We start from the raw sequence: 13,894 nt of genomic DNA on the forward strand, positions 1-13,894 counted from the left end.
CCCGGATAGGAGGGATTTTGCATCCTTCCCGCGGTCCCGGCCTGTTGGGCATAACTGAGAAAGATCTTTGCATGGTGGCTGGTCGAGAGGTGGTGCAAACAAGCAATTGTTGGTAGCCCCTCATTATTCAAGCTTTCTGCAGTTGGTTAAACAAATGACAAGCAACGTGGTGATTTAGAGGGTGTCAAAATAACCTACCTCGATGGAGTAGAATTTTCGATTTGCTTTTTACACGACACAGAAAAGGATCAAGAAGCCATCCACTTTTGGTGTTTGAGTTAAAGGTCACCACTTGGGTCGGATAGGTCGTTGGGTGATATCGGGTTAGGGTTCTATGAGGTCTAGGATAAGATAAGAGATAACGATAATCATTCGGGAGCTCCAGCATCAAGCAAGAGCGCAGGTGTAACACACCAGGCAGGTTCGAACGTCTTGAGAGATCTTTTCCCCGCCCGTCATATATTCTCTGTTCCAAATTTCATGACCTTCTAGAAGATGCATGACTGAGACTTTCTGCACCAGTCGTCCAACATGAAGTCTGCCGTGCCTCGAGCCCTTCGCAACGCTCGCCGTATCTTCCCAAGAGCTTCCTCCACCAGGAGTTCGAGCTCAAGCTCATTACCAAGACTTGGAAACAACCGTTTGAATGGCACCACCACTTTGACATCACAACACCGTAACTTTTCTGCTACAACGGGGTTACGAGATATTGATGAGGACAAAGATCGAAAATGGTCAACTCCTCTTGCCAAGCAGCTGGCAGCTGCCATTGAGGTGAGCTCTCACTCATGTACCTATCTCATGCTCATACTCATAATATCACTAGTTGACTGGACCAATTCCCCTCGCCAGTTTTATGCGCATGTGTTTGACTTCTGATATCGGAGGTTATTACACTGGAGCCATTGAGAAAGACCGGGATCAGTTTGGCTTAAAGGGTGACTTTGTCACATCACCAGAAATCTCACAAGTATTTGGCGAGCTCATTGGTGTATGGTTCCTGACGGAATGGCTAGCTCAGGGACGCCAGAGTCGGGGCGTCGAGTTAATTGAAGTTGGGCCAGGACGTGGCACTCTCATGGATGATGTTCTTAGGGTATGTACAACTATGTCTCCTGAATTGAGGTCATAGCTAACAACTGGTAGACAATACAAAGCTTCCCAGCCATGGCCAATAGCATAGACGCCATCTACATGGTTGAGGCCAGTCCCGAGCTCAGAATGGCTCAAAAGAACCTTCTCTGCGGCGAAGATGCTCCCATGACCGAGTCCAAGGTTGGCTATCACAGCGTATGCAAATACAACGCCCTGCCCATCGTGTGGACCGAGACCATCAAGTCAATTCCTATTGGTAAGTGACTTCCACTCCTCCTCTACACTGCTCAAACCTAACATTCAATAGCCCCCCAAAAAATGCCCTTCATCGTCGCCCACGAATTCTTCGACGCCCTTCCCATCCACGCTTTCGAACTCGTCTCCGTCCCCGCCTCCAAATCAGAAGCTCCCTCCTCAACAGACAACTCCTCCCCCTCCAGCAAGACCACCACCCCAACCCTCCAATGGCGCGAAATGCTCGTCTCCCCCACACCCCCCGGCTCAACCCACGAATCCCTCAAGACACCAGCCACCCAATCCAGGGAGACCCCACCCCCCGACTTCCAACTCACCCGTGCGACCTCCTCCACCCGTCACTCCCTCTACCTCCCCGAATCCTCCCCCCGCTTCCGCGCTCTCAAATCCAGCGTCGGCCCCGGCGCCCTCCTAGAAGTCTGCCCCGACGCCTCCCTCTACGCAAGCGACTTTGCAGCCCGGATAGGCGGCTCCCCCCAGCACCCAAAACCCAAACCCTCCGGCGCAGCTCTTATTCTTGATTACGGGCCCGGAGATGGAACCATCCCCACCAACTCCCTCCGTGGCATCCGCAAACATAGGCGTGTCTCCCCTTTTGCCGAGCCCGGACTTACTGATTTGTCAGTTGATGTCGATTTTGCGGGCATTGCGGAGTCGGCTACGAGAGCGAGTGAAGGGGTGGAGGTTCATGGGCCTGTTGCTCAGGGGGATTTCTTGGAGTTGATGGGGATTAGGGAACGGGCTGAGGTGCTGGCTAAGAGGGCGGGGGAGGAGGAGAAGGGGAGGGCGGTGGAGAAGGCTTGGAGGAGGTTGGTTGATAGGGGGCCCGGGGGGATGGGGAAGGTTTATCAGGCTTTGGCGATTGTGCCAGAGAATGGGGGGAGGAGGAGGCCGGTTGGGTTTGGGGGAGATGTGGTGCAGTGAGGGATTGAGGGTGTGTGTAAGATGGGGGGTGTTGTGGGGGGGAGGTGGTGTAGGAGTATACGAGAGGTTATTCAATGCGTATTTGACCGGTGTGAACAATGGAATCAAGACAGAAAAGTAGGAACAGCTACAACTGCGAAGTTGCTCCTTCTTTCTAAATGGCCAACCAGACCGGCATGTTGCTCCCAGAAAGTGGGAGAAAATTACCGAAAAAAGCATCCCCAGAAATCGAACTGAAAGCGAAGGGAGTAACCCAAACACCACCAGAGTGGCCTGAAAAGCTGCCGAAGCTGCCATTGCTTCAAGTTTATCAGCTACTTCGCTGGCAGGAAGGTGCAGAGGAGCAGTATATAAGGTGTGCATTATTTCATAACAATAAAAAGGCAACGCCTAATGATAAACTACAAAATCATCAAAGCCAAAGCAAGACAACGCCATCCGCCTATGCCAGACTATTACTATGGAACCCATCAAACCAGAAAAGACGTGACAGATCCATAAGCAGTGATCCCTCCACCAGCCACTCCCTCAGTTGGCCACAAACCCCAACTTCCCAAACAAAGTATCCATCGCCACCCACTGCCTCCCACACTTATCCAGATACCTATCCACCACCCCCTTCACAGTCCCAAACCGAACCCTATTATGCTCCGCCATAACCATCACCCTCTCCCTCGTCTCCCCAGTCACCACCTCCCCCGTCTCACCCCCCGTCGCCCTGCTCGTAGCCTTCTCCTTGGCCTTGTCAACATCAAACAACGAAGCAAAGTACACGAGCTGGTTATACATATCCCTCTCCCCAAACTCCCACCTCATCCTCCCCATGCAGTCCCTCCCCAGCCCCTTCGGCCCAAGACACCGGTCCCCATAGACAGACATCTGTCTAGTTCGGTTGCCACAATCCGCATCCCCGCAGACAAGCCACCCCTCATAATACCGCGACGTCTGCTCCCTCACCTGCGCCTCCACCTGCGCAACAATAGAGAGTGTAGACAGCGTAGCCGAACAAGAAGGGCAGGCAAGCCCCTTCGGCGTAACCATCTCCACCGACCCCAACAACCCCTCAAACGCAGACGTCCCCTTACACGCCCTACACCTCAACAAAAGCCGTTTACAATCCGCAAACCGAACCTGATCCGGAATCTGCGACTCCAGCGGGTGAATCTCCAGATCCTGTCCCCCCGCAGAACCACTCCCAGAGTTGGAGTTGTTGTTCGCAAACCTCCGCGGGTCCAACCCAAGATTCTCCGCCAACTGACTTGTAGAAGTCCCGGTGATATTCGCGCAAAGACGCTCAACCGGAGGAAAGATCTGCTTCCCAATATACCACTCCACATCCGGGCTCAGCTCCGACCCAGCCTTTAGCACGTCCTGGGGTGTGTACGCCCGCTTGGCAAAGTGCTCCGAGGATTGCTTCGCGTCGCCGGTAATGATGTACGACACCACATCCCCCTTCCGCATTGTCTTCCCCCTCGCCATCTCCCGCAGCGCGACCTGGATCTGGGGCATCGTATCCCCGTTCTGGCCGTACTCGGTAGGCGACTTGCCCAGCTGGGTGAGGATGATGTACTTTGGGATCTGAACCTTCCCCTCGCGCATCTTGGACGAGATTTCGCGGAGGTAATCATGGATTTTCTGCACCGAGTCCTCAATGTCATTGCCTGACAAGATCTCATCCAGAAGTTTCTTCGAGATCTCCCTCGACAGAGGACAGTACTCGCGGCGCTTCATGTCCAGACCCTTGATCTCCATCTTCTCGACATACTTCCCGTCCGTCTCCACCAGGTTGACAGCGGCGTACTTTTTCTTGGCTTGGAGGAGGATGCGCCGGAAGATGTTGTCAATGTCGATTTCGAGCTTCTTGTAGCTGCCGTTGACGGCCGCTTTGAACTCGCGGCCGACGCGGAGGGCGTCGGCGACGTTGTCGACGTTGGCGTTGATCATGACCGAGTCGGTGTCGCCGTAGATGACTTGGAGCTGCATGCTCTCGGCGAGGTCCTTGGTGCTGCGGAGAACCTCGCGGCCCTTGAAGGTGGTGAGGACGGCGAGGGGTCGGGCGTAGAAGCGGGATTTGGTGTATCCCAGACAGCCGTACATGGAGTTGGCTGTTAGCTTCAGGGCGAGCTGCTTGATGTCCCATGTTGCAAGCTGTTCGGGGGTGGCGGTCTTGTCCTTCATTAGGCTCTTGACTTGCCTACGGCGATCGACGAGGGTGGCGATGAGTCTGGGGAGAACACCGAGGTCCTGTTTCTCAGGGACCTGTGGCACGCCATCTTCCTCGGACTATGTTCATGTTAGTAAAGGCACCCAAAAGGGGGGCTGTTGTCAACTCACCAAAAACGTTCGATCAACAGTAGTGAAGCAGATGTTGTACTCCTGAATAATGGAGGGATACAGCGAGTTGAAGTCCATGACAAGAACAAACTTGTCATACAGACCCTTCTCGGGCTCGAAAACGAGACCACCCTTGTACTTATCCTTCTTCTTACCAGCCTCGCCACCGTCTTCCTCATCCTCAGGCCGAGCACGACCCTTGAAAGGCTCCTTGTCTGGGCAGATATACTTGTTCCGATGGAACTCATGCAGCAGAATGTACTCGTTGCGCTCAGCACGGGTACCCGTCAGCGTCCTGGCCCAAGAATTACCAGCAAGGTTGGTAAGAACCTTGGTCAACGGCAAAATCTGAGTTCGGAGAGCCAAAGCAGCAACGTAGTACGTATCAATCTCAGCATGCGAGATGTAGTCCATAAGGCCGTCTTTCGTCACAGCCAAGCTCTTGAGCGCTGCTTCATTGTCGAGATCCCTGCGAGGAACGTCGGTAGGCAGGTACAGATTGCACATTTCCGTCAAGCTCCAGGACTGACACTTCATCATGACTGATTTGCCGGCGTCGTTGGCAAGATCGCAGAGCAGTCGTCCAGACATGATCTGGCGCTCGGCGAATACGTTGCCGCCAACCTTGCCCATCGATGCCGGCCATTGGCTTCTTCTCAGCCTTCCCAGACGAGACCACTGGTGAGTCTTCTTCTCGTGAAGGCGGTTAAGTAGAATGCTGTAGTCCACGCCCTCTAGTTGATGACCCATGATGACATCTGGATCCACCACATCCACCTGCGCTAGGAAGAAAGACAACATGGCTGACTCCTCCTTCACGAGCTTGATGAGCCCTCTCTTGCGCTCCTTGGCCATCGTTTCAAAGCCCAAGGGGAAAGCAGTACCCTGGGGCCGAACAACAGTAAATGTTCGACATGGCAGCTTGTCGGCAGGTGTGGTGTCACTAAGAGAGACATCCTCGTAGATTCTCGCGCTAATGGCAAGAATCTCTTGCTTGTTGGCCTTGGCGTTGAAGATGGTGCGCAGGGCAATGCTCATGAGAGTCAACGGAGGCGCTTCCACATTCTCGCTGTCCTTGAAGGGCGCGACCATGTTGGGATGATCCACCAAGACTTCCAAACGGCAGTGAGACGAGTTCTTCAACGCGCCGAAATCGGCATCTTCAATCTTCAACCAGCAAGGGCCCTTGATGTTCTTCCACAGGACAAATTGCTCAAACAGAGCTGTGTTGGTGCCAAAAACATGTGAAAAGGTCTCTCCGGTAGTGTTCATGTCGATGGGGGCCTTGGTGTAGGGGTAGAGAAGCTTGAGGTACTGACCCTCTTTCGGGACGTCGGGAAGTTCAAAGGCGTACTTTCGAGTGCAAGCCTTGATCTTGTACATGCCAACATTCTTCTTGGTCATGATGGCGTCGACCTCGTTGTAGACATCCATCATTTCAACCTCTTCTCCAGTATCGACCTTACCCTGAACACGGGTCTTGCGGGGCAAGAAATACAGCTTGCGCAAGATGTTGTCAATCTTGACAAAGCAACTGACATGGTGATTGGTCTTCTTGTTGAGTACCTTTCCAAAAAGACAGAGACTCCCGTTGACTTCTGTGTAGTCGGTCCAGAAAAGGTTGAGACTGCCATCTTCCTCGATAGCATCCTTGTAGTCGATCTTGCCTATCCCTCTGGCCTCGGCCTGCGAGTTTCCAACGACGTTTAATTTTTGGTTTAGGCCGTTCCAAGAGGAGGCGTCAATGGCAGGCTCGGCAGCCTTCATAGGGGACGATGTAATAGCGGCGCTGGGCAGAGGCTCCGCCTTGATAATCTTTTTGACCGGACGAGAAGCAGAGATGTTGACGCTAGCAGCAGTTACCGCGCCAGTATGAGCAACCTCCATCATATCTTCGTCCTCTTCCTCCTCTTCTATGACAGCCTTTGGTTGCACTCTCCGTTGCGCAACCTTTGCAGCAGGGGAAGATGGCAACGGAGGATCGCTCATCATGACATCCGGAGCTGCTACTGGCTCGTCCTCGGCAGGAGGCAAGAAGTTGTCCTCACTCATATCATAGTCGGGGGATGGTGAAGAAAGCCTGTCATCGATCACCTTCTTCTTCTTGGGGGCCGGTTGACGGGCTTCTCGTGCTGGAGAAAGGGCGCGGGTCGTTCTCCTTTCGGCTGAGCGGTCTCTCTTCTTGGATGATCTCACGACGGGGGCGGGAACATTGGCGTCAACCTCTCCGAGGAGGTCGGCAAGAAATTTGTCGTCATCTTCTGTCTTAACGACCTTGGGTTTGGGCTGTGTCTTGGTGGCGCCTTTGGTGAAGTATTCGGTAATATTTCGATCATTGGCGTCCCGTTTCGCCTTTTCCTCGTCTCGCTGTTTCTTGGCTGAAGTTGTAGCTAGATTAGCCAACGGTCTTTAATGGGTCCAAATCCAGAAGAAGATAGAACATACATTTACGCTCCTTTCGTTCTTCAACTCCATCCTCGCTTTCCGAGTCATAGGCAGCTGGTATGCGATCCCACTCCTCTCGGCCATCATCCGCATAGCCCTCCCCGTTGTCGTCAACAACGAAATCGTCCTCGTTAAGACGTTGGCGCACAATCTTCTTGTATTGGTTCTCGTCGACCTCCTCGTACAGATCTTCCACCTCTTCGACCTCGTATGTGTCGAACTTCTTTTTGCCGGACTCTCGAAGGGCGCGCAGTTCGGCGAACTTGTCCCGCTTGCTCCCTGCTCTCGACATGGCTGGTAGGTTGTGTTGTTTTCCGAACTACAGGAAAATGGATAGAGATTGGGGACTCTGTTGGTTGTCCTAGACAGGAAGCGGCGGTGGGCAATGCTGGATGCTGTCAGGAGGGTGGGCTTCAACTTTTGTCCATTAATTGGCCGCTGGTGTTAAAGTGGGTTGGACGCGCCTTTTCGTGTGTCGCGTCTCCAGGCGTGTACCCCTGTTTGATTGGTGACAGGGGTCACTCGGCAACAAAGCTGGGATCAAACCGCCAAATTCAACGTCACTTACACCAAAGACAGCAACATATGTGTGCCGTGTTCAACCACAACTTGCTATACTTACGTGAGGTTTTTTAGGATGGTATATTCATGTAGCTTGTAGTTTCCTGAGTAACTTGAAGCCTCAATAACCAGAAGATCATGACATGGGTCCATGGTGATAGGACAATACCTTCAAGCTCGCGGTAGTTATATGTAGAGCTCTAGTGCACAAGCCTATCAGGTACTGTGTTCTGTTTTCTCTCTTTCAAAAGAGATTCATAACTCTCTTCTAAGCTTCTTTCACTTCCAAAAACCACAAGCATCCTGCTGTTCGAACTTCGAACTCTTGCACGACATTGATTATGGGGTGCAAGCCCAGTGCCGATCTATGGCCCCACCCGCACCCGTTTAGCTGGCCTTGGCAATCCCGCCCGCCAAAGATTGACGCAAGTGGGCTGGACGGATAAAAAAAATATGGACAGCTTCAGCACTCGAGGACCCCCGATAAGCCAGCACAGCTCAACCATCAGCCAACCCCCAACCTCGAGGGACCTTTGATCGATTGACCGAGAACTCTGTCAAACTACCGGCCGAAACAAATTGTCACGAAAACCTATACGGCACAGGAACTCCAAGGATCGCTTTGCGCCAGAGTGTCAAGAAGCCAACGGGAGAGGACTTGGACAGAGTTATCAAACAAAGTAAAGTGCTGCGCATTGCGCACCAGATACCGCAGCCATGTTCGTCTGTCGGTCATGCATCATCAACATGGGCGGGATGCGCCCCCCAATACTGCTCGAATCAAGGCTCTTGCGCCCTCTGCAACTAGCCATCCGCAACCCCAGTTCTGCCCGCCGCAAATATTCAACACACAAGTCTCTCGCCGAAGCGTATGGCGTCAATCGAAGAGACCTGGAAAAAGGGTTGGAGCAGGTCAAGGGCTGGATAGGGGTGGATGTGCCAGCAGAGATGGTTCTTGACCAGAACGAGATCCGAGCAGCGTTAGGAGAGGACGGCAGGCGGAACGGGCCCTACGTGCGAGAAAAAGAAAAGCAGGCTCTCCGACGACCGAAGAAGCTCAAAATGCGGGAGGCCATGAGATCCAATGCCGAGTGGGAAACGAGTTCCGAACCGCCTCAGTCCAGCGTTCTTACGACCGAGGATATTGAGGAGGCGTTGAAGCAGGCGCAAGAATCAGAGGAACCAAAAGTTGCCAGTACGCCCGAGGAATCATTCCGAAATTCGTACCCAAGCAACAAGGAGCTCACGGATACTGGATCGGAAGAATTGCCCAGTCAACAATTGCTCAAGGTTAAAAAGGTCGTCAAGAAGCATCTCCAGTACCTCAAAGACCCCCTTCACATCGGCAACCACGTCAAGAAAGCACTCGCTGCCGGCAACTGGGACGAGGCCCTCATGATGACCCGTATGGCCTCGGTGGATACCAAGGTTGAGGTGTCCTGGAACCACCTGATCGACTACCAACTGGACAAGGGGCGCCTCCAGGCTGCTATCAAGACTTTCAATGAAATGAAAAAGCGAGGACAAAGGCCAAACGCAAGAACATACACTGTTCTTTTCAGAGGCTGTGCTGCCTCGGCGCATCCCAAGACAGCAGTGGCCGAAGCCACAAAGATCTACCGCTCCATGCTCAGCAAACACCAAGTCGGAGGCATGACACTCGAGCCGACAACCATTCACATGAATGCGGTCCTTGACGTCTGCGGGCGAGCAAACGATCTCGACAGCATGTTTCAAATTCTTGAAACCGCCAATAACGGTTTGAGAAGCCCCGACTCGATCACGTTTACCATCGTGTTGAACGCCCTGAGATTCGAGGTCAAATCACACACATACAAGTTTTCCGAGTTTTCGGATGCCCAGATCAGACGAAATGTGGAGCAGTCCATCCAGAAAGCGAGAGTAGTCTGGGAGGACGTGGTGGCGAGATGGAGAAGCGGCAGGCTCATCATGGATGAGCAGCTGGTGTTGGCCATGAGCCAAGTTTTGTTGCCGGGTGACAAGAAGGAGAAGGGGAGCATTTTTGATCTCTTGAAACAGACCATGTTGCTCCCGGTGCCAGATTCCATCAGCAGGAAGCTTCGTCGGGCAACACAGGCGCGAGAGCAAAGGGCGGCAGAGCAAGCAGCACGGGAGCAAGAGGAGGAGGGTTTGGAGGAAGAAGAGGTTGACGAAGTTGGAAAGGCCCCTCCCCCGCCCGCCTTGAGAGCAGGTCTTGCCAGGACAGGACCGGCTGCCACGATTCAATACGCCAACCCGGGACGACAAACGTTGACATTGGTCATGGAGGTGCTTTCTGATCTGAAGCAGACAGCGATTGCGCCAAAGTACTGGGAGTATATGACTGAGACGCTCGAGATCGAGCCCGATCACATCAACTACAACACATACCTCAAGTGCTTGCGAGTTGGTCATGCATCAGGTGAGGTGGCCAAAATCATTGCCTCTTATCCTCCGAGTATGCTCAACCGAGTGACTTTCCGTCTCGGTATGAACTCGTGCGTCAACGACCGGAACAACACCAACGTCTTTGACAACGGAACGAAAATCATCGACATCATGCTCAAGGAGCTGAAGAAGCCCGATCTTTTGACCATGCGTCTGTACCTGCACTTGGCGCGTATCGCCAAGACCAAGTTCCGAAAGCAGGATAATGAGACCAGATATCAGTACGGAGAGCAGATTAGCAACACCATCCTCCGGCTTTTCCCAGTGTTGAACACACACGCGAGGACCCTGGCCTGGTCGGAGGAGCCGACAAAGTCTCCGCTGGAAGCGCTCGAGGCCAACAAGGAAGAGGTAAAGGAGGCGATGGCTACTGCCCGGCATATGATCTCGGCCATTGATGTGGCTTGTCATGAAAGGCTTGTGAGACCGGCGGTGGCGAAGCAGCTTATGGGGAAGAGGAGGAGTCTCAGTATTATGATTGAAGGGTTTTTGGAGAGGTTATATCCAGAGAGGCGAGCAGGGCGGCAGAACCCAAGCCCAGATCTGAAGGATGAAGACTGGGTAAAGAATGCGAGTACTGATGAGATCACGGAGGATGTAAAGGAGAATTGGAGGTGGGAGTAAATAAGGGGTTGTGAGAGGCTCGTGGTGTCTCTGTGTATAGTTAGTGAACATGCGGATGTACGATGCTGGCGTATAAGACTATTTGCTGCAAGTATCTCGATGGACTAATCTAATCAACCGAGATGTCTTTGAACCAAGAATTGCAGTTTGGTGCTCTGAAGCATGTTACCCTCATACAGTCTACGACTTGAAGGTTTGTTAGCTCGGGCGCTCGGACCAGTAACTTTAAGTAACCATATCTTTTGGCTTATAATAACTACAACGAAGCGGGAAAATTGATAAAATAGATGAATAAAGGCCCTCGAGTTTGGCAATACCCTTTTTTCCGCGTAAAAATTGGTGGTTGTGGAGGAAAGTTGTTAAGTTGTTAGAAGACGGCCCCACTTTAACGAACTTTCAGGGATTGGAGTGTATAGTGAAGACTTGGGGTTGACATTGACACGTGCACGAGAAGGCGGACCAACTTGGCACGTGCGCAAGTGAAGGCCAGCTCCACCGACACGCTCGGGCCCTGCGCCCGGTTGAACGCGCTCCAAAGCGCGATGCAGTGGGTGCAACTTGGAGCTGGCATACGAAATCACCCAGCAACTTCGAGATGGCTCCCACCAAGGATACTGTCAAAGTCGCAAGCGACTTTGAAAAAATCATTCAGGACGGTAAGAGTATTTGCGTCAAAGGCTTTGATGACGAGTTCTAACCATCCCTCTTGTTGGCCACAGGTCGCGCCAGAAAGAAGAACGAGGCGCTCGCTGCCAAAATCTTTAGTACAGGTCGTCGCTCGAGCACTTCCGGTTCGAATGGCAGTGCTCCCAAGGTCGCCGCACCTGGCGGGACTCTCGCCAGCCGTGCTGGTGTGAAGAAGGTTCGATCTCTTCGTTTATTTTACACCTGCGGCTCCTATTCTGACCATATTAGCAACCTCCCAAGGGCCCCCGGCATAGTACCGGCAACATCAACGGTGAATGGACTCACGATCTCCACACCCAACCTCCGAAAGGGCCCAAGGCCATGAACGGCAATACTTCCTCTCTCGCCACCCGCATCACGAACCCCAATGCGCCCCCATCACACGCACCCACCGGCCCCCGTGCGAAACGTCGCGCCGCGCAGATAGCGAATGGCTTGGAAAGATCGGGATTTCAGGTCCAGCCACCCTCAGGCCCCAAGCCACCCTCAGGCCCCAAGCCACCCTCAGGTCCCAAGCAAAAGCAGAAGCCGATTCCCACTGGTCCCTCTGCCAACAACAACGCATTCAACAAAGGCCTCAGCATCCGTGGTCTTGCTGGGCCCTATGTCGTCATGGCCCAAAACTTCGCCCCAGGCACTACCGCGGCCGATATCGAGTCTGCCATGACTCCTGTTGGTGGAATTATTACATCGTGCCGGATTCTCAAACAGAGCCCGATCGTCATCGCCGAAATCATCTTCGAAAGCAAGGAGGGTGCCGACAACGCTATTGCCATGTTCGACAAACAAACAGCCGATGGGAGGGTTCTGAGCGTTTACCACAAAGTGCCGAATGTTCCCGCCCCTCACACCAGCAGTCAGAATAACCGAAACAGCGGTTACGATGAGGACGATAACGTTATCGACGGCAGGTGGGGGTTTGAAGAGCCCATGCAGGTTGACTCTAATGGATCATCCTCTGGTGGCAACGGCAAGCCACCTCCTACTGGACCGAGCCTGTACTCTGATAGCTTGGTTAGTAAGGCCAACACCAACCGATGGGGCAGGGGTTTCAGAAGATGAATAAACCCGAGAGAAGGAGAAGCAAAAACGCGAGGATCTGTATCATATGTTTAGCCGACCTCCCCCGACATCACATTGCAACGCCATCTTCCTCTCCAATTATTGCTACCAGCGACGAGTTGGAGGTTGATGTTTCCTTGGCCAGTCTTCTCAGGGGCGGACAAGGCTGGCATCATGAGGGGCAGAGGATGGGTTGGGAGGGAGTTTTGGCTTTATAAGACCTACGATGGGACAAATAGTCGCAAAGACTGTCCCTGCAAAGCATGCAACGAAGCAGAGCAAGCGCGAGGATTTATTCATGGCTATGCAACAGTCACAAAGGATATGGGGGTATAACATGGGAGGAGGGCTTTGGGACAAGGAGGAAAAAGAAGGGGACTGGCATGGCGTTGGAGGGCGTTTTTCTGCTTTTTCTTTCTGCTGGTAACCCCTCTGCCCCCGACATGGATAGCTTTTATTCCTTTGAGCTTGCCTCGATCAATGATAGCAAATGTAGATAATCAGTGTGAAGCGGTTGTGGGGTGATGATTTGGGTGGACAATTCAATATATTACACCTGTTCTTCAAGCTTCATTATTTACATAGTTACCTTCATTTATGACGACTAACTACCATCTTTACAACCCATTCAGCCGAAAGGCATACCGTTGCCGTTGGCTATCAATGCTTGGCATCTTTCCATAACGTACCTCATATCCAAATATCTTGTCGAATTTACAGGCATATAATTGTCTACTCACGATGACCCGGTATTAACTTGCCCACCATGCTAACTTTGGCATTCTTCTCTTTTTTGCTGTCGGACCTCCCTTTTCCACTTGTATAGTTACGGCTGTCTGTCTTTAGGTGCATGACAGAGATACTCATAGTGAGACTTACCACCCAGATTTAAAAATAAGACTGCCACTTATGTGATATGCCTGTGAGGTCACAACAGCTGCCCCATATATGTAAGCCTTCCTCCACTTCCCACTCACGACATTTTGACTGGATGCTGGGTGGGGATGGTGGTGATGGTGGTGGTGGAGTATTGATGAGGAAATCTTGGGGTGGTTGTCTTTGATTTAGTTACTTTAGGACAAGCAGAGAGGACTGGGTCTTTTGGGGGGTTTTATTCGGGTTGGTTGGGGGAGCGGTTGGGGGTGGTTGTTTTTATCCATTCAGAACAGCTGTCACATTTTCATGTAGTACCCAACTTCAACCTGCTGTCTTGGTAAGTATTTTACACCGAGATATACACATCTTCTCTGCAAATATTTTCCTACATCCTCAAAGTTATATACACACATTCTCTCCTACACAAAAGATATATCAAAAGCAACAGCAAACAAAGCAACTCAGACATATAAATCTAGATTCGCTCTCAAAAGATACAAAAAGCTATCAGCATCCCACAATGTACATGACAAGATAGGCATGTAGCTCACCTCATAAACTCACTTCCCACCTTACCTCACTC

General features: G+C 52.2%; 4 protein-coding genes across 4 annotated transcripts, besides 1 other annotated feature; 3 read left to right on the top strand and 1 right to left on the bottom strand.

The window, feature by feature from the left end:
- Window positions 1–531: 531 nt before the first annotated feature.
- Window positions 532–2,274, top strand: PODANS_7_10940 (uncharacterized protein; the record flags this gene model as incomplete). Its single annotated transcript, XM_001908428.1, has 4 exons — window positions 532–774; window positions 827–1,096; window positions 1,147–1,351; window positions 1,403–2,274. 4 exons carry the CDS (start codon window positions 532–534, stop codon window positions 2,272–2,274), a joined length of 1,590 nt encoding a protein of 529 aa, XP_001908463.1.
- Window positions 2,275–2,802: 528 nt separating this feature from the next.
- On the bottom strand, window positions 2,803–7,345 carry PODANS_7_10950 (uncharacterized protein; the record flags this gene model as incomplete). Its single annotated transcript, XM_001908429.1, has 3 exons — window positions 2,803–4,551; window positions 4,609–6,986; window positions 7,054–7,345. 3 exons carry the CDS (start codon window positions 7,343–7,345, stop codon window positions 2,803–2,805), a joined length of 4,419 nt encoding a protein of 1,472 aa, XP_001908464.1.
- Window positions 7,346–8,331: 986 nt separating this feature from the next.
- Window positions 8,332–10,686, top strand: PODANS_7_10960 (uncharacterized protein; the record flags this gene model as incomplete). The annotated part of the gene is made up of 1 exon (XM_001908430.1): window positions 8,332–10,686. One exon carries the CDS (start codon window positions 8,332–8,334, stop codon window positions 10,684–10,686), a length of 2,355 nt encoding a protein of 784 aa, XP_001908465.1.
- Window positions 10,687–10,863: 177 nt separating this feature from the next.
- Window positions 10,864–11,082: a repeat region (rgion duplique sur le chromosome 3).
- A 325-nt stretch (window positions 11,083–11,407) lies between these two features.
- PODANS_7_10970 (uncharacterized protein) lies at window positions 11,408–12,435 on the top strand (the record flags this gene model as incomplete). The annotated part of the gene is made up of 2 exons (XM_001908431.1): window positions 11,408–11,548; window positions 11,614–12,435. Coding segments are annotated over 2 exons (963 nt in total), but the record flags the coding sequence as incomplete, so codon positions are not given.
- Between the last annotated feature and the right edge of the window lie 1,459 nt (window positions 12,436–13,894).

The sequence above is a fragment of the Podospora anserina genome, chromosome 7 (genome assembly GCF_000226545.1).
Source record: "Podospora anserina S mat+ genomic DNA chromosome 7, supercontig 1".
In the NCBI taxonomy this organism is placed as follows: Eukaryota; Fungi; Ascomycota; class Sordariomycetes; order Sordariales; family Podosporaceae; genus Podospora; species Podospora anserina.